This window comes from Tetrahymena thermophila, assembly GCF_000189635.1.
Source record: "Tetrahymena thermophila SB210 genomic scaffold scf_8254667, whole genome shotgun sequence".
Lineage (NCBI taxonomy): Eukaryota > Ciliophora > Oligohymenophorea > Hymenostomatida > Tetrahymenidae > Tetrahymena > Tetrahymena thermophila.
The window spans coordinates 1,255,778-1,275,171 of NW_002476434.1; the positions used below are offsets into that span (position 1 = coordinate 1,255,778).

General features: G+C 24.5%; 4 protein-coding genes across 4 annotated transcripts; 3 read left to right on the top strand and 1 right to left on the bottom strand. All coding sequences in view use genetic code 6, as the record gives it.

Moving 5' to 3' along the window:
- Positions 1 to 1,299: 1,299 nt before the first annotated feature.
- TTHERM_00035540 (RNA cap guanine-N2 methyltransferase) lies at positions 1,300 to 4,657 on the bottom strand (the record flags this gene model as incomplete). The annotated part of the gene is made up of 4 exons (XM_971961.3): positions 1,300 to 2,661; positions 2,794 to 2,884; positions 2,940 to 3,301; positions 3,473 to 4,657. The coding sequence occupies 4 exons, from the start codon at positions 4,655 to 4,657 to the stop codon at positions 1,300 to 1,302; spliced, it is 3,000 nt and encodes a 999-aa protein (XP_977054.2).
- A 1,913-nt stretch (positions 4,658 to 6,570) lies between these two features.
- Positions 6,571 to 10,809, top strand: TTHERM_00035550 (Serine/Threonine kinase domain protein; the record flags this gene model as incomplete). The annotated part of the gene is made up of 8 exons (XM_971962.3): positions 6,571 to 6,829; positions 7,065 to 7,218; positions 7,598 to 7,878; positions 8,287 to 8,480; positions 8,675 to 8,785; positions 8,844 to 9,212; positions 9,287 to 9,580; positions 9,628 to 10,809. Exons 1-8 carry the CDS (start codon positions 6,673 to 6,675, stop codon positions 10,807 to 10,809), a joined length of 2,742 nt encoding a protein of 913 aa, XP_977055.3. The 5' UTR covers positions 6,571 to 6,672.
- A 2,873-nt stretch (positions 10,810 to 13,682) lies between these two features.
- Positions 13,683 to 16,770, top strand: TTHERM_00035580 (protein transporter Sec61 alpha subunit; the record flags this gene model as incomplete). The annotated part of the gene is made up of 4 exons (XM_971965.3): positions 13,683 to 13,754; positions 14,138 to 14,420; positions 15,365 to 16,348; positions 16,682 to 16,770. The coding sequence occupies 4 exons, from the start codon at positions 13,683 to 13,685 to the stop codon at positions 16,768 to 16,770; spliced, it is 1,428 nt and encodes a 475-aa protein (XP_977058.3).
- A 1,035-nt stretch (positions 16,771 to 17,805) lies between these two features.
- On the top strand, positions 17,806 to 19,219 carry TTHERM_000035588 (hypothetical protein; the record flags this gene model as incomplete). Its single annotated transcript, XM_012797136.1, has 8 exons — positions 17,806 to 17,982; positions 18,091 to 18,183; positions 18,246 to 18,323; positions 18,378 to 18,453; positions 18,573 to 18,787; positions 18,844 to 18,943; positions 19,009 to 19,061; positions 19,130 to 19,219. The coding sequence occupies 8 exons, from the start codon at positions 17,806 to 17,808 to the stop codon at positions 19,217 to 19,219; spliced, it is 882 nt and encodes a 293-aa protein (XP_012652590.1).
- Positions 19,220 to 19,394: the final 175 nt, after the last annotated feature.

The window sequence follows — 19,394 nt, forward strand, 5'->3', positions numbered from 1 at the left end:
GGTAACTAGGTAGCGCAACAGGCAGTTAGTTAGTGCACCTACCAGTTATTACCACAATAATTTATAAAAATTTAAAACAAAATAAAAAAATAAAGAATTAAAGAGTGATAAAATAATAAAAAGGATTATTCATTAGCTTACAAAATCTAAATGGATTAATTATAAATTAGATAGATATAATTTAATATTAATTATTACAAATTAAAAAAAAGAAAATAGGCAAAGCTTGCAAATTACAAATTTAATTTGTTTTTAGATAAATTTTTTTTATCAAAATCTATAAAGTAAATTAAAAGAGATAAATAAATAAAAAAATAATTTAAAATAATTATAAATTTTATGAAGCAAATATTAATTGAAATCTATTGCAAATTTCAAAAAAAAGAAATTCACATAAATTATCAAAGTAAACTAAAATATATATTTGGTAATAAATAATATTACTATTAGAGAGATTTAAATAATCATCATTTGTTAAAAATATTAGTGAAATATCATCAAGGAAAATAATTAGAAAATTAGTTTATGAAATTTTTCGTTAGCTAGCATCCAAACTTTATGATCTTTTATGAAATAATTAGAAATACTTTAGCTTATCATTCATTAATTAGATTATTTCAAAAATTTTGAAATAATTTTAATCAACATAACACAATATTAGGTTTTATTTTTAGGCGCATATATATTGATAAATGTTTAAGGCATTTATTGTTATAAATTTAAAGGAAAAAGAATTTCTCCAAATTTAAGCATAAATTAATCTCTAATAATACTCTTCTTATTGATTGAAGTCATTATTATGTAAAAATAATGAAAGGAAAATTTATATAAAAAAAATAATATATGAATGAATAAATAAATAAATAAAAGTAAATTTTATAAAATTGATAATTAAATAGCGTACAAATATTTGTATGAAATAGTTAGAAAATAATTAATTAATTTATTTATTTATTTATTATTTTATATAATTTTGAATTATAAATATTCTTTTTTTAATCTTGCTACAATTTGTTATAAGTTATTTTGTATTTATTTAATTTGTAGTTTTACAATAAACTCCTTAAGAAATATAGTTATTATCATTTTTATTATAGAGCATAATTAATTTCAAATATGATTTAAAAAAAGGAATAACTTTTAAGCTTATCCCTTAATAAATAAACTTAAACAGTTTATTTTCCAAATATTTATTTGCTTTTAAGTAATTATTTCTCATTAATAATAATATAAATTATTTCATGTTTTTTAAATTCAAATAGTTAGTTTTATAAGACTTAGAAATTAATTTTGCTACAATCAAGATAAACTATTTGGGACAGTTTATATTTTGGTATTCTTATATGACTCATCTAGGTCAGGGTTATTCTAAAAAGTATTGATATTATTTTTTATTTTTGTCTATGTCTATTTAGGTTATTGTTAAAAGCTATTTTCTGTACCTTCTTCTTATTACCAGTCAAACTCAGCACAGTCTTCTTAAAAATCTTGCTAATAATATTAATTTAATTTTGATGCAGATCTATTGTTACTCATGTTATCATCATATCCTGATAAATTATTTTTGCTTTCATTATTTTTTTGGCTTTTTGTTCCTATTAAAATCGTTTGACCTTTTCCTGATCCATTAGTTTAAATGCTTGCATTAAGGAACTACTCTCTTGTAAAGCCTAATATTCCACCAGCCGAGTTAGTGTGTTTTACTAATGGGCGATCATAGTAGTTGCTACCGCCTTTTAAATTCATTATGCTTGCTCTGAATTCCTATTCATCGTAAACATCAGTAGATTAGTTGAAGTAGATTCCATTACTGAATTGAGGACGCAAACTGTTATTTTCACTACCCTCTGAATCAATTAATTAGTTTGTTTCGTAGGAGCAAGAATAAATAATTTTAGGAATGCTGTCTCCATAGTCTTCATCATTATATTGACTAGTATGGTATTCATATTCGTTATGATTTTCGCTAAGATTATCTTCACTTTAATTATTTTAATTGTTTCCTGCATTTTAATTATTATTACTTAAATCACTATTTTTAAATCCTTTACTCATTATACTATTATTTTGCTCACTTTTTTTCAATTGTTGGACAGTGTTCTTATTTAACCCCTTTACTTATTTCTTGGTAAGTGCACTTTTAATAAGAGATTAGCTACTAGAATTATCATGGGCTGTTTCTTGCATACTTTAGTTAAATTAAGCCTTTTTTTTAGGCTTTCCATTAAACTTATTACTTCCTTCAAAATCAAACTTGTAATTGTAACTTCCTAAGTCTTCATTACTAGAAGGACTTTAAGATTTAAAGTTACTTTTTTAATTAGCGGATAATATATCGTCAATATCTCTTATAAGTTGCTTTAGTGATTTATCAGTAGTTACTATACTATCAGCTTCGAACTGTAAATTACCACTGCTTCTGATCCTTCCTTTTTTTTCACTTAAGCAATCATAAAACTCTTGGAATAAAGTTTTTCTGTTTTGCTGAGAGGCTACAGATTTTTCACAATTTTCGATTAACTAAGAAACTCCTTTGATTTTACTTGTATGCATTATATGCACTAGAATACTCTTGATCTTGTTCATGAATATTTAATTTTAAACATCTGAACTTTCGTATAATAATTTTGTATAATACTCTACAACTTCTTCCTTGCTTACCTAAAGTTTTCATTAAAATTTATTAATAACTTTTCAGGATTATTTAAAATTTTTAAGAAAAATAAATATTTTTTTAATTCAAGATAAAAAAAATAAATTGAATTAATAAAATTCTTAATTTTTAAAATTTACTTGGGCAATATCTCCAAGAAAAACGAGAGCAAGGTTGAATTTTCTGTCAATATGCATTAGTTCGATTTCAACAGCGAATTTTTTATATGGACTTTAAATAAATTTTAAAACTAAATATTTTTTACAAAGCGAATAAATTGTTTTACTAATTAGCTTGCTCTAATACTTGAGGGAGCTGTTGGATATCACAACTTTTTTAAAGTATGATTACAACACTGTCTGAAATTTTAAATGAGAGTTTAAGAGCTTCTACGAGATTTGGCTATACTTCTGTAAGTAGGTTAATTGAATTATCAATACCTTAGGAAGAAGAAATTGAGTTATCAAATTTTTTGTAGTCAGGATGAAGAACTACTGTATCCGCTTTCAACTTTTTCATTTGAAGGAAATCAGATTAAATTACTTCAACTTTATGCTGTTATTTGAATGATTCAATATTGTATTTAGCATGGCTTACTTTAACCTAATTGCAATCAATAGCAATCACTTAGCTAGCTTCTTTAGCAAACTTTTTTTATAAAATTATAATTTTATTCCAATTTTTTTGTAATGCTGCAAATAAATAAAAAAATAAATAAGCCAATAATAAATATTAATCTTCTCATAAAATAATTTTTTTTTCTTTCTAGCTTATATAAGATAATAAAATTAATTTTGAAAAGTCAATATAAAAGCTTACTTAGACTGTATTGTAACCTACTCCACAAAAGGCGTCTACAACAATTTGATTTTTTAATCTAGATGAAAGATATTAGCAAATCGGCTCAGGAATTGCATTAAATTAGCTGTCAAAATCACTTTTGAAATTTCTGTTGTAAAAGTAACTATTTGGATCAGTAGAAACTACTCCTTTTTAGCAGATACTTTGCTTGCTGGGGTTTTGATTTACCTGAGAATTCAAGAATGAGTTACTCTAGAAATTCTTTTCCAAGGTTTTGACTAATAAATAGCTTTCTTTCTTTTTACAATACAGATGGAAAAGATCAGTTTATTGCTGCTTGTATTATTACAAAAACGCTTTTATATTGTACTTAGCTTTCTTAACTGAGTTTTTGAGATTATTTTTGCTTTACAAAGAATGGTTTAAATCTGCATTTAATGCTTGGCTGCTCTAATCGAAATTCAAATAAGTATCATGCTCATTTGTATATGATTACTCTGTGGATTTTTTATGAGATTATATTTTTAACGTATTTTTACTCATAGCATTTTACTATGGATTAGGGGTATTATACTCATTTATGTTCTAATTTTAAGACTTTTGGTAATTTTATTATTAATTATTTGTGGAATTACTTGAACTGCTGCTATTATTTTCTTCCCCTTACTCTTTTATCACGCGGCTGTTATGAGAAGAAGATTGCATATCTCTCTTTCTTTCTTTTTGTGGAGAGTTTTTAGCTTTACTTTATTAAGCGTAACCTTAACTTGTATAGATTTCGCTATTTGGCTATGAAATATTACTCATACAAGGAATTGTTGTTGTATTATTTACATCCTAACTATTTTGCTAAAAATAATTAGGTTCTTATTAACCTTAATGATGATGTTATTCTTCATCAGTTTCTACATCGTCTCCTCCGCCAAAACAACAGCAAAATACTTATTTTTTTTTTCTTGGTTAAGACTACTACTTTTCTTGATGATGTTATTCTTCATCAGTTTCTACATCGTCTCCTCCGCCAAAACAACAGCAAAATACTTATTTTTTTTTTCTTGGTTAAGACTACTACTTTTCTTGATGATGTTATTCTTCATCAGTTTCTACATCGTCTCCTCCGCCAAAACAACAGCAAAATACTTATTTTTTTTTTCTTGGTTAAGACTACTACTTTTCTTATTTATTAAGCAACGACTATTCCATCTTTTTATACTAAATACAAATGTCTCTAAATATTAAGAATTTGCTGTTATTAATGTATGTCCCTATGTATTATTGATATGTTTAATTCTAAATTTATAAAATATTCTAATGTTTCTTCTTAAGTATGAGTATTTAAGATTGTCTATTTAAAAAAAGCAATTACTTTCTTTAATCAATAGAAATTCTTTGCCTTTTAATTTTGTTTGAAAAATTGTGTTTTAATGAACAATCAATCTAATAATTGCTTCTTTTTTATTAAATTTTAGCTATAATCCCTATCTAATGAAAGAAATCCAATGCTTAGTTGTCTTATCAACATATGCAAAAATTGACTATAATTAAGATACGAAAAATAGATAAACTAATTGACACTAATTAGAACTATTTAATATAATTAAGAGTAAGAAATTATTAATTCAAATAAGCCATTTAATCATAAATTTATTATTTTTTATTTCAAATTACTTCTTCTTTTTCAATATCATCACCATACTAGTTAGGAGTAATACAATTTAATCATATGGATATTACGAAATCTATGACACATTTTATTAATAATTCATTACTCCTATAAAAGAATAATCAATCCTCTACCTTTACTATAAAAGCTAAATAATATTTCTAATAAATATTCAACTTAAAAAATCATCATCCATTCATTTTAATTATTAATTATTAAAAATATTTTTTGATCTTTTATGAATTAATTAATTAAATTAACAATTTAGTTTGTATTTTAATAGCACACCACTAAGCTTTTAATATTTATTTCAAGTTGAAGTATAAGTAGATCTACAAATTACATATTTATTAATTGGTTTTAAGATAAACTCCAAATAATGTAGAATGAAATTTGAGAAATAAATTATCATATTATAAATATTTAATTAATTCTGGGAAGTATTCAATAAATATAAGTAAATTAAATTCTTACCTTAGTTAGCAAATAAAATTTTAAAGTGTCATGTTACACTTCTTCTTTAATAAGTTATTTAATTTAATTTGATATTATTTTTATCAAATAAAAATTAATATTAAAAAATAATATTGTTTATTAATTATATATTTTTATTTTACAGTTTTTTGTTTAAAATAATATAAATATGTTGCAATCTGTAACTAGCATTTACTAAAGTTTAACAAATTAGTTATTAATTTTATATTTATAACTTTTATCAAAAATATTAACTATAATCATTTAATTTTATAATAGTTAAAAATAAATCATAATAGATATGATAAAATTAATTTTTTCAGATCTTCTAAAAATATATAAATATATTCATTGATTTCTCATATTGAAAAGCTATATTTTTTATCACAAAAATATATTTGCAAGATTGAATTAGTTTTTTTTTATTTTAAAGTAGTTAAAGTTAAACCAATTTGTCTTTAAAACATTTTTGAGAAATTTAGGTTTTTTATATGGATTCATCAAAAAAAGCTTACTATTCGGAGTAATCATACACTACAAATAGGATAAATATTTTTCCTATTAAATTCAACAAAAGGAAAATTGTATTTTTAATGAAATTAAAAAAATATTTAAGAAAAATAATTTTCACTAAATCAATTTAAAAAAGAAATTTTTATTTCAATCCTTGTTGTTGTTGAAAAGAAAAATTAAAATTAAGAATATTATTTTTAATCCTGTTGACTGAGCTAAATTATGTGTTAAATATAAAGTAAATGTTATTTTATAATGTTATACACATAAATTTATGATGTATTAAACTTACTTTGGCTTCTCTCTTTTGCCATTTAGTATAATTAATTATTTTTGTTTTTTAAATTAATGAAATAAGACTTAACATTTCATTTTTTTCAAAATAAATATAAGCCTTTTTGGTTGTTTGTTTTACTTAGTTATCTTTGTTTTTTTTTGTTTTTTTAAGTTTTTTATGGATGACAAAGCAAAATAAATTAAAAACTTAAAATAAATAAATTAATAAACAATAATCTTTTGTGAAAAGAAAATTAAAAAAAGAAACACAAAAAATAATAAATAGGAAACGATGGATAATCCTAAAAATAACAATTAAGACCAAAATTTTAATCCGAAGGATTAAGATGCGATGAATTAAGCATAGGCAGCCAACGGAAAAAAGAAGGAATTTTAGATTTCAGCAGCCACAAAGGATAGAGTCGAAGCAGCAAAGTCCTACATAGAAAGTATTTATTTGGTTTTTGTGCACATTTTTATTTTGAAGCACTTAGTAAATCAAAATATAGCTTTGTATTCTTTGCTAAGACAAGGAAAACTTTAACTTTAAGTCAGCTAATTTCTCAAAAGATCCTTTTTAAAAAAATGAAATTCAAAACAATAATTTGCTGCTTCCAAAATTGAACAATTAATAGCAAGATGAACTGATTCGAATAATTAACTATCTGTTTCTATAATAAATAGGAAAATATGCAAAGGCTCTTTAAAGCGATAGAGAATTTAGAGAGAATTGGGAACTCTTATAAAAGAAGATGGCTTGTCTCAATATGGATTCAGTTGATAAGAAAATCATAGAGCAAGATGTTATGAGATAAGAGTTTGAATTCAGTCGTAAAAAGTAAATGATTAAATTTTCAATCAAATTCATCATTGAACTTTTTAGTGCAAAATTATGCAGTCTTCTTTGGTAATTCCCATCCCTATTCTTGTTTAAACATGCAAGCATATTTACTTTTTAGAAAAAATATTGCAAGTAGTCTTAGGTAGAAAAATAAATAAAACAAACATCAAGGTATAACATGAAAGCTAAACCTTGATGAGTGTTATTAAAAAATGCAAGTAAAAATGTTCATAGAATTTCTAAAATACAAATTAAATAAACAAGAAGCCTGCATTATTTTTTAATGTTACTGACCAATCATATTTAATATAGCATAACCATCAATAATGAGTGAATAAATATGTAAATATTATATTTAATTTTAAAATAAACATAGACGTCAAAAATTAAGCCCTGCAGATTATGATCCTCTCTCTATCATAGGTAGAGGTGCATTTGGTGAAGTACGTGTTTGTCGTGAAAAGAAATAAAATGGTAGAATAGTTGCAGTAAAGAAAATGAAAAAGCAAGAAATGTTATAAAAAAACTAAATCAACCATGTCCGTGCCGAAAGAGATGTACTAGCTACTGTCGATAATCCCTGGATTGTTGAATTATATTGCTCATTCCAAGACTCTAAACATCTTTATCTTGTTATGGAATATCTATAAGGAGGAGGTAAATAAATAAACAAATTATGGAAATAAAAAGGAAAAACAAACAAAAAAACAAAGAAACAAACAAGCAGAGTATTATAAAGTTTCAATCGAAACTGAGGAATTAACATCGCTATTCAAACAAAATAAAAAAGATAATTTGAATTAAGTGAATTTGAATAGATGAATAGTTAGATTGAATAATCATACATTTTGCTTTTCTAATTCATATAAATAAATTAATTTTTCATTCATTAGCTGATTGATTTTCTACTCTTTCTTATCACTTTTAAAAAATATCAACCAACAAACCCATTTTATGTATTTAATGAGAGTTACGAAAAGCATAAAAATAAAACAATAGCATAATTTTTTAATAATAATTTCTAATTTACTGAATAAAATATTAAATAATTAATTCATTAAATAGATTTGATGACCGTTTTGATGAAAAAGGATATTCTTTCAGAGGAAGAATCTAAATTCTATGCTAGTGAATTAGTTATGGCTATTGATTCTGTCCATAAAATGAATTATATTCACAGAGATCTTAAGCCAGATAATATTCTACTAGGAAGAGATGGCCATATTAAATTGTCTGATTTTGGTCTTTGCAAGCATGCTGTATGAATTTATGTTATCTTTTCAGATTAATTTAAACTAGAAAATAAGAAATTTATTTTTAAATAGCTTCTAATAAATAAAATAGAAATAATTTGATTATTTTTGATAATATTTTGTGTTTTAAAGAATACAAACATAATTTTCTATTTTGATTCATATCTTTAGACAAGTATTAATTTATTTCTTTACATTAGGAAATAAAACCAAAATTATTACTTGGTAAAGAAGAAGAAAAAATAGATTTTTCTAAGAATCCTACTGCTCTTTTGACCAAGAGACCAGAAGTTTACAAGAGAAACAGACATGTAAGAAATACTCAAATAAATGATAATACAATTTTTTAATTTTTAAAAATAAAATTAGCTTGCTTATTCCACAGTAGGTACTCCTGATTATATTGCTCCAGAAGTATTTGGGTAGTAAGGATATACTGAAATTGTTGATTGGTGGAGTTTAGGAGTTATTCTTTTTGAAATGCTTGTTGGATATCCTCCTTTCTTCTCTGAAGAGCCATCAACTACTTGCTAAAAAATTATTAATTGGCGCAATACATTTAACATCCCTAGAGAAGCTGAGCTTTCTAAAGATGCTGAAGATCTTATTCGTAGATTAATAAATGATCCTATTAACAGATTAGGTGTTAACGGTGTTCATGAGATCAAAGCTCATCCATTTTTCTAAGGAGTAGATTGGAAGAGATTAAGAGAAAAAACTCCTCCTTACGTTCCAGAAGTAATTAATTAATTCATAAAAAAAAATATTATTAACTTTTGTTAACTTATTAAATCTAACCTAATAAAACAAAGGTGAAAGATGAGATAGATGTCTCAAATTTTGATAAGTTCGAAGAAGAAGAACCTTGGATAAGCCATGAAAATAATAGAAAAAGCAAAAATAGACAATAAAACTTCCCATTTATAGGTTATACTTTTAAAAAGAACATGGAAAGTGAAAGGTCTCCAATCAAGAAATATTTGACAGAATTTGATCAGATTTTTGTTTAAAACATGCAATAATAGCAACAAGGCGGATAAGGCCAACAGTAATAGGTTTAGTAAAATGCATAATCAAATGTCCCTCTCTAGCAATAGACATAAAGAGTAAAATGTTTTTAATATAAATTAAATATTAATTGAAATTTTATTAGTCTTAGAAGAGTCCTAATCATGTAAACAAGCCTTCTGAATCAAATGTTGGAGATGCTCATGAATTTGATGATAAAACCTAAATTAATCAATTAAAATAATATTAAGGGGCTGCATTAAAAATAGGAACAAACTCTTTAGCATAAAAAAATGTCAATCCAACAAATCCTAACCAGTAAGCCTAGCAATAATTACAAGGCTAATAAGGATATTTAGTATAAAATTAAACTTCTTAAAGCGGCTCTTAGAAAGCAATCAGACCTCCTCCATCTTAAGAGAATGGATATCCTCCTAACAATGGGAATATTCAATCTATAAATTAAAATTAAATAAAACTAAACTAAGGATAACTTCCACAAATCCCTCAAAAAATCCCTGCAAATAACATTAATGCTTAATAAATTAGTCCTAGAACTCTTTAGCTCTAGCAATAAATAAATTAATAGCATCCAAATAATAATGGACAGCTAGGAGTAAATAAGTTGTAATAGTCATAATTATAGCAACCTGAGCTCTATAATAATAGCAATAGCAATAACTCAAGCTAAAACGGCCCAAATGGAGCTATCATGAAAGCCTCTTAATTACCTAATTCCTAACTATTAACTCAAGGAAGCACTTAAGGGTCTTAAAATAATATTAGTGGCTCTGGATTAAATAACCCTGGACACTTCTTATACAAAGTCAACAACGCAAATAACGCTTAACAATATGCAAGTAATTCACAATAATAGCTGTAACAGTAACAAATGACTAAAATGATGCAGCAGAATAATAATATTGCAAACTCTAATAATATAAACAGCTTTTAGCAATAGTAATACATGAATGCATCAAATTTATAGTTGTAGTAGCAAAACTATTTGCAATAATAACAGATATAACAATAGCTTACTTCTTCATAAATTTAAAAACTATAAACCTCTAACTATGCTTCTAATAATATGAATGGTTCTGGTTCTACTAATCAAACTTCCTTCAGAGTAAATCCAAATGTATCTCCTCGCTTTTAAAATGATATCCCTACAGGAATGGTAAACAGTGGAAATAATAATATGCAAATGGGAATGAATTCAAGTTAAAATGTAAACAGAAATATTTCTCCTAAAGTCATACCTTAAAATTTATAGAATAACTACGGATATAATTTCTTCAACAGAGGTGGCTCACCAAATAAAAACTGAGAGAGAGTTATCTGCTGATATAAAAAATAATACTTTTAAGGAATTATAATAAAAAAAATGAATTATTCACTCAAATACTAAGACTATGCCTTGCCAGCCAAATTTAGATAGGTAAATAAAAATGGCTGAAAAGAAATCAACTAAAATAAATAGAGTTTAATGAAAAAATCTTCCTAATAATAAAGCCAAGCATTATCCATCCATCCATCTATCCTTCTATCATCTACTGAAACTAAAAGGGAATTTTAAATAATAATATAATATATAAATTAAATACCAAAAATAATGAATAAAAAGAATTAAATAAATAAATAAAATATTATACTTATGATTTTAATGTAATACAGTAAAATAATCAAAATAAACAATTTTATCTCAAGTATTATTTCAAACAACAATCAATCAATCAACTAAATGAGCAAAAAGTATTAGTTAGAAATACATGAAACAGTTGTGAGAGTCTTTTTATATTTTTAAATAAACGATACTTATATGTTTATCTGTCTGTCTATCTATCTATCTGTCTCACTGGCTTATATTTATATTAAATTTTATTACTTGCTATTATTATCACTAAATTTCTAAATCAAAATATTCATTTTCATTCAAATTTTTTATATAAATTTAGTTTATTTGATATCATAAATTTAAAACTACTTTTGTAAATAAATAAAAGAGATTAAAAATAATTAAATTATTATTCATAATATGATATTTTCGTCACTAAGTGTTTTAAATTAACTTTAAATATTTTTGTTTCAAATTTTCTTACTTTAGATTTTAACTAATTAAATATTTTACCAAATAAGTTTACATTCATTTAAATTTAATGTAATTTCTCAAATAATAATTGAGACTAAATAGGAAAATAAATTTTCATTCAAATTTCGTCTAATTTTTAAGAATTTTTTTACTTTGTTTTATGTGATTTGGTCTAAATATTTGATTTATTAATTAAATAAAACTAAACTTTTAACTTTACATTTTTATTTTAAATTAATTTTTTAAGTTCGTTGAATTTTCAATTTTATAAAAATCTATTTCATATTATTGGTTAAATTGATATTTAAATAGACTATATTCTATTTAGTTATTAAGCTCTTCAAATTATTAATTTGTTAATAAATCCTCTATTTAAATTTTTTGATGCTAAAGTAAAGCTAAATATTTTAAATGTAACAAAATAAACCAAATAAAAACATAAACATTATTTAAATAATTGAAATAAATTTTTCAAAATTTTTTTTATTTTAAATCATTTTTAAAATAAATATTTAATTTTTAATTAAAAGAATTATTGTTATGAATATTTTAAAAATAGAAATAAAAGTATCTTTATGTTAACTGAAATATCTTATGAACTATTTTAATGGGTAAGTTTAAATGTTTGGATTTTATTTTATTTTAAGATTGTTTACTATTTTTAAAGTCTAAAAAATAATTATTAATAAAATCATTTATATTAATTATAAAAAGGGATATTGTTGTAGAAGTTAAAGAGTCTATTTATAGAATTGTTCATAACTTAATTTAAATAATATTCACTATGATTTATTAATTGAAATAATGAGCAAGTATTCAACTTCAGTATGTATTTTCCAAAAAAATAGAAAGTATTTCTTATTACTTCTTGAAAAATATTTTACTAGAATTTTAAAATAATTCTATCTTCTTGCTTGATGATTTTTTATGAGAAATATTCTTAACTCCTATTTTATCCTTAATTATTTACTTACTAGTTTTTAAAATAAACAAACACTGTTCCAAATAAATGGCAAAACCTATTTAATTTTTGTTACTGATTACCTATAATATACAATACTTATTTTTAATTCAGAATATTAATACTTTATTATTGTTGCCTTTTTCTATTACACTTTATTCAATAACTAAATGTTAAAAAATAAAAATGATCAATTGAAAAACGTGTTTTTGATGACTTCTTGCGACAATAAAATTTAATAAAAATATTGAAATGGTATGAAGCTCTTTTTTTGTACTTGTTTCTTTACAATTCTCAAAATAAACACATTATCATAATTATACCTAGCAAGTAAAATTTTATTTTTGCAACATATTAGTAACTATATATCTTAAAACTCTATAATAATGTATTAATTAATTTCTCTTTGATAGAAAATGTTTTTTAAGGGCTATATCAGGCTTTCACCTTGTTAGATTGAGACAAAACCTAATGACTACTTTATTTTTGAAATATCTATACATTTATTAATAATTCTTACCATTTTTAGAAAATAAAATTGCTAAAATGAAGATGGAACATAGTGGCTACGAGTAATATTTTTATATGGAATTAAAACAAAATATTTTTTTGATTGGATTTTTTGAGTTAATACTCCTAGATTGATCACTGATAATTCGTGGATGAAGAATTGCAATTAATATTTTATGAAAGATACTAAAAGAATTATGGGAATTAGCTAATTAATAGTTTATATAAAAAAATTAATCGATGTGGGAGAGTGAGTTCAGTGTTTGAAATTTGATGATGTGGGTGTTAAAATAATTAGAAATATCTTAATAAAAATGAATGAATGAATTTTAACAAAAACGAAGTATTTGTTTTTGAATGAAAGAATGAATGAATTGATCTAATTATTAACTCATTATTTTTTTCATTCAAAATGAATATGTAATTAAGAATTCGTATGCATTTTTCATTTATTTAGACTAATCAATTAAAATCACTCCCATAACACGTGTGTTTTCTTTTAAGTTAACGTGCATTCATTTTGCGAGTACATTGTTTTGAGCGCATATTTTAAAACAATAGCAAATCTTTTTTAATAAATATAAAGAAAAAAATAAAAATATTACAATACATAAAAAAAAGAAAAACAATTAAACAAAATATGAGTAGAATTCTTGAAATTTTAGCTCCTGCTATCAATCTTATTCCTGAAGTCGAAAAGCCTATCAAGAAGGTATGCACAAGTTCCTTTTAAAAAGCATGCTTCCTCATCTCTCCTATAAATGCCTGCCTATTTTCATATCCCCTCACCTTCACACAAAAACAACATTTTTGCATTTTACATCCTTTTCATGCATGAAAACGATCAAGATCTTAAAAAGTTAAATTCCTTTTGATCGAGATGCAATTTTTTCTGTCATGAAGAGCATAAAGAAAAGCAGGTCATTGCTAGGTTTATCTTATAGGAAATTAGAGATGAGAGAAGATTAATCAAAGCTCTACATTCTATTATTTGCAAACTCTTACAGCATATGAAGAAAGCATAATAGAATAACGAGATTACAAAACAAAACAAAAAATATATATATACTAATTCTTATTTATAAATAACATTAGATCCTCCCCTTCAGAAGTAGAGCTATGTGGACTGCTATTGTCATTTTGATCTATTTAGTTGCCAGTCAAATCCCCTTGTTTGGTGTTGTCAGCAATGCTGGTGCTGATCCTTTCTACTGGTTGAGAGTTATCTTGGCTTCTAACAGAGGTACCATCATGGAATTGGGTATTTCTCCCACAGTTACTGCTGGTATGGTTATGTAATTACTTGTTGGTGCTCAAATCCTTAACATCGATCAAAACGATCCCGTCCAAAGATCCCTTTACGAAGGTTCCCAAAAGCGTAATAAATTTAAATAATTTAATATATTTTATTTCTTATTAATGAGCCTATCTATCCAGAAATACTTACTTACTATCTACCTAACTACACTACTTAACATTCAATCAAGTATATAATTTAAATGTCTACTCTCTCCCTATAGTATCTCAGTTTGTTAATATTAAACATGCTTTAAATCCACTACACAGACAAACAATTTATTTTGATTTTTTTTGTAGCAAGTATCCTAGAAAATAATAAACAAACTTTTCAAACAAACAGCGATTTAGGAAAACATTTAAAGAATTACATACAAGATTTTATAATTTTTAGCATTAGCATAGCAAGCAGAAAGCGTATTTGACAGATAAGAAAAAGAATAAGCTTTCAGCCATCAAAAATATTTAGGATAAATACAAAAAATTGTTTTTGATGAAAGCAAGAGACAGTGTATTAATTGAGGAGACAAAGAGAGAGAAAGAGACAACAATTAAAAATTGTTAAGATAGTTTACTTGATGAAAAAGAAGATATAATTAAGTATCTTATTTGATAAGACACGCGCACCAAAATTTCAATAAAGAATAAATAACTAGATAAATAAATTAATAAACCACTTAATATTAAATTTTAAAGAGAGTTTTTAATTAAGGTCCATCAATTAATTGAAAGATACTTTTTTGAACAATAGCACAATTATATCTAATAATTCTAATTCTCGCACACTCAATAATCCTTTTTGATCAACAAAATATAAATAACAACTTTTTGATAATTCGCAAACATTTTTTGAATAATAATGTGTCAATCATTACTTCTATCTACCAACATAGATAGTTCATTAATTAAATGATTCATTCATTGAATTTTAATCAATAAACAATCATTCAAAAATTTCAATAAAATTAATTAAAAACACACATTCATTTTTATTTATTTATTTATCTTTCATTTTAAAAAAATTAGTTTTGGGTTTAATTATCGCCTTCTTTGAAGCTGTCGCTTACGTCTGGTCTGGTATGTACGGTGACATTGAAAAGGTTGGTTACGGTAACGCTTTATTAATTGTCCTCCAATTAACTTTCGCTGGTATTATCGTTATCCTTTTAGATGACTTACTCTCCAAGGGTCACGGTTTGGGTAACTCTGCCATCTCCGTCTTCATCGCTATTAACATTTGCGAAACCATCATCTGGAAATCTTTCTCCCCCATCACCTACCCTATCCCTGGTTTCGAAAAGGAATAATACGAAGGTGCTATCTTGAATCTTTTCCACAGCTTGTTTGCCATTGACAACAAGTTTGTTGCTTTACAAAACGCTTTCTACAGATCTCACCTCCCCAACTTGGCTAGTTTGATTTCAACTGCTCTTATTTTTATTGTTGTCGTCTACTTCCAAGGTTTCAAGGTTGATATCGCCCTCAAGAACGACAGAGTCAGAGGTGCCATCTAATCTTATCCCATCAAGCTTTTCTACACCTCTAACATGCCCATCATCCTCCAAAGTGCCCTTATTTCTAACCTTTACTTCTTCTCTCAAATTCTTTACAGAAACTTCAACGGTAACTTCATCGTTGGTCTTTTGGGTAAATGGAGTATTCCTGAAGCTGGTGGTTCTCACATGGTCCCTGTTGGTGGTCTTGTCTACTACTTATCTCCTCCCCACGGTATGATTGAAGTTATTTCTGATCCCCTCCACACCATCCTCTACGTTGTATTCATCCTCACCACTTGCGCTCTTTTCTCTAAGACTTGGATCCAAGTTTCTGGTTCTTCAGTCAAGGATGTTGCTAAGCAACTTAAGGAACAAGGTATGGGTCTTGTTGGATCTAGAGACTCTGGTCTTAAGAGCCACTTAAAGAGATATATTCCTATTGCTGCCACTTTCGGTGGTTTGTGCATTGGTGCCCTCTCTGTTGTCGCTGATTTCATTGGTGTCATCGGTTCTGGTAATTATTTACTCAATCAATCAATAAATATATCATTTTAAATTTTCTTTTACCATTCTGGCTAATCTTAAAGATTATATATATCCATTAGGCTCTCAACTACAAAATTTTCTTATCAAATAATTTTGATCAAAGCCAGTGGATAAAGCATCTCAGATGGTTTTTTATTCTTTTCTCTATATGAGATTGCGAATTATACGCCCATCTTACAACTAACTATTAAAATCGAACTAAAATTTTCATTGATTTTTATTTAAAAATTTTAAAGAATTTTTGTATTTTTGAACATCAATAAAAAATAATTTAATTAATTATTTATTTATTTAAATAAAGGTACTGGTATCTTATTAGCTGTTAATATTGTTTATGGTTACTTCGAACAATTCAAGAGAGAAAAGGAACAAGGTACCTTAACTTTCTGAAAAAGTTGAAATATTTAAAAATCTCTTGCCTCAGTTTTTCTTAAATTATTGCTGTGTTATTTGAACACATCAAAAAATCAATCAATCAATCAAACAAACACACTAACTGCTTTATTTTAAATACACATTTAATTAATCTCATTATATTGTGAGTATGTTTATTATATAAATACTTCATTTACTTTTAAGTTGTATTTATAAGTATTTCTATATCACATATACCTTATCTGTGTTTACTTACATCTTTTCAGTTTTTATTACTTTCCCTTCATTTATTTCTCATTCATTTTGGTTTATTATTCTCCTTAATTAAACTAATAAATAACATAAAACAAACAAAACACCAAAACAAATTATAAAAATCACACTCTTTCAAATAGGAAACTATCAGCAACAATAATACAAAACTATAAATTTTTTGAATAAATCTGATAAAAATAATGTTATAAATACTACATAATTTATATTGACCAATTGCAAATAATCTTTTTACATTTTAATTATTTAACTCTTATATTTATTTAACTGTTATTCAGTATAAAATTTACAAAAGTATTTACGTAAATATTAAAAGAATGAATATTATCTTTACTTTAAAAGACTTAGTCTTAACATGCTAGAAAAATAGCATCTAATATATAAAAAATCAAAAGAAAGGTGAAATTTTAAAGAATGCTTATTAAAATATGTTTATGAATATTTGTTGTTTATTTTTAATAGATAAATAAAGTTGAAATGAAAATGAGTGATTTTAATTTTAACATTATTCAACAACAAATTATCTTTCTTTTTGATTAAAAAATTTACTTAGATAACGAATTTGTGTTTTTAATTGCTTAAAATAATGTGAGTAGAGCCAATGATTTTTTTGAGAAGAGATAATAATACAAATATTTAAAAAGCCTTTTCTGATAGAAATATCAAATAAACTTGGTATAATTCTTAAATTAAAACTGAACGTGCTTTAAAAGATTGGAGAGATATAAATAGCTAATAATAATATATTGAAAAAATTACAAAGCTTTTAATAAACAAATGGACATTAGCTTATATCAACAATTCAATATACAGTCTATTATCAATCCTTACCGCTTTAATCATTAAAATATTATTCTCTATCCTAAAACTTCAGAGAAAGTGTTTACAAATAATGAAATTTTAATACATATTTGTGGATTTCTTGAAGAAAAAGATATTTTAATCTTGATGCGCGTAACAAATTTTATGTTATTTATTATACATTTATGTAATTTAAAATAAATTACTTTAATGCAAATAAAATTCAAAAATTTAATTCTATTTTTATGTATGAATGAATAGGTTAACAAATATTTATCAAAACTTGCAGAGAACATTCCCAAATTGGAAATTCGACTTCTAAAATACCAGCTTAAATCTGCTAATAACAAATTAGTATAACATATTTTTAATCATTATTTATTACTTATCAAAAAAAAATTGTATAACTAACTTAGAATGAGTAAAAAAATAAATAATCAAATAGAAGCTAAGGCATTAACGGGTTTCCTTTTCCTCTATCTACTGATTAAATGGTAAACAAATAATATATAAAATTCATTCTTGAAATTAAAAAAAATTATATCTAGTAATTAAAGGGTACTACGAGTCGTCTATCACCTTTTTTCAAATTATTAAATGGAAAAAAACCAGAACTTTCCAAAAGTAATGTGTTTGTTTGCTAAAATTAATTGAATAATATCAAAAGTTATTTTTAGTATTATTTTTTTTCAAATAAAATTTTTTATAAAAAAAATTTTGATTTAATCGTTTTTTTTATCAAGGCAAATCGGAGTGCTAAAACTAAGGTGAAGATCATGTTTTCCATATGAGTGTTCCTCCTTAATTTTTAAAAGAAGTTGAAAATATGCAAGAAATAAATAAGCAATAATCTTTAAATAATTTCTTTTTATACAATTAAATGAAAAATGGAACTCTCGATTCTGATACTAAACTCGTTCTTGAACTCAAAAAAGAAATTTATGACTGCTTAAGAGAGGTATTCTTGCTATTAATAAGTCAACCTATAAATTAGTCAAATTTTTGAACAAATAGGACTATGAAGAAAAGTAAAGTAACAGCAAGCTCAAAGTAATACCAAAGCTGCTATTTTCTAATCCTTAGAAAAATACTGAAGAATATGTCAAAGCTTAATGTATAAAATATAAATATTTATAAAATCATAAGCTTCAATTTTTTAATTGCTTGCATAATAAACAGTGGAATGGATTGAAGTTAAATCTGAGCTCAAAGATAAAACAGGGAAAATATTAGTAATTAATACAATTATTTAGTTAACTAAAATGTTAATTTAATTTATTATTATAAAAATTATAAAAAGAAACAAACAGGAAAAATGCTCTGTCCAGCAGTTCATGTTAAAAAAATCATTAATAAGTTCAAAAAAAATGATTAAAGCTGTTCCTAGTGAATTAAATTAGCAACAATAAATAAATAATATAATTGATATTAAATTATAATTTAAAGTAAATTACTTATAAGTGTTGCTTTCTATCTTAGAAAATCATTTTGATTTGTCTTATTAAATCTTTAAGTTAATTTAAATTTTATAATTTTCCATTTTCACCAAAAAATTAAGCAAGAAC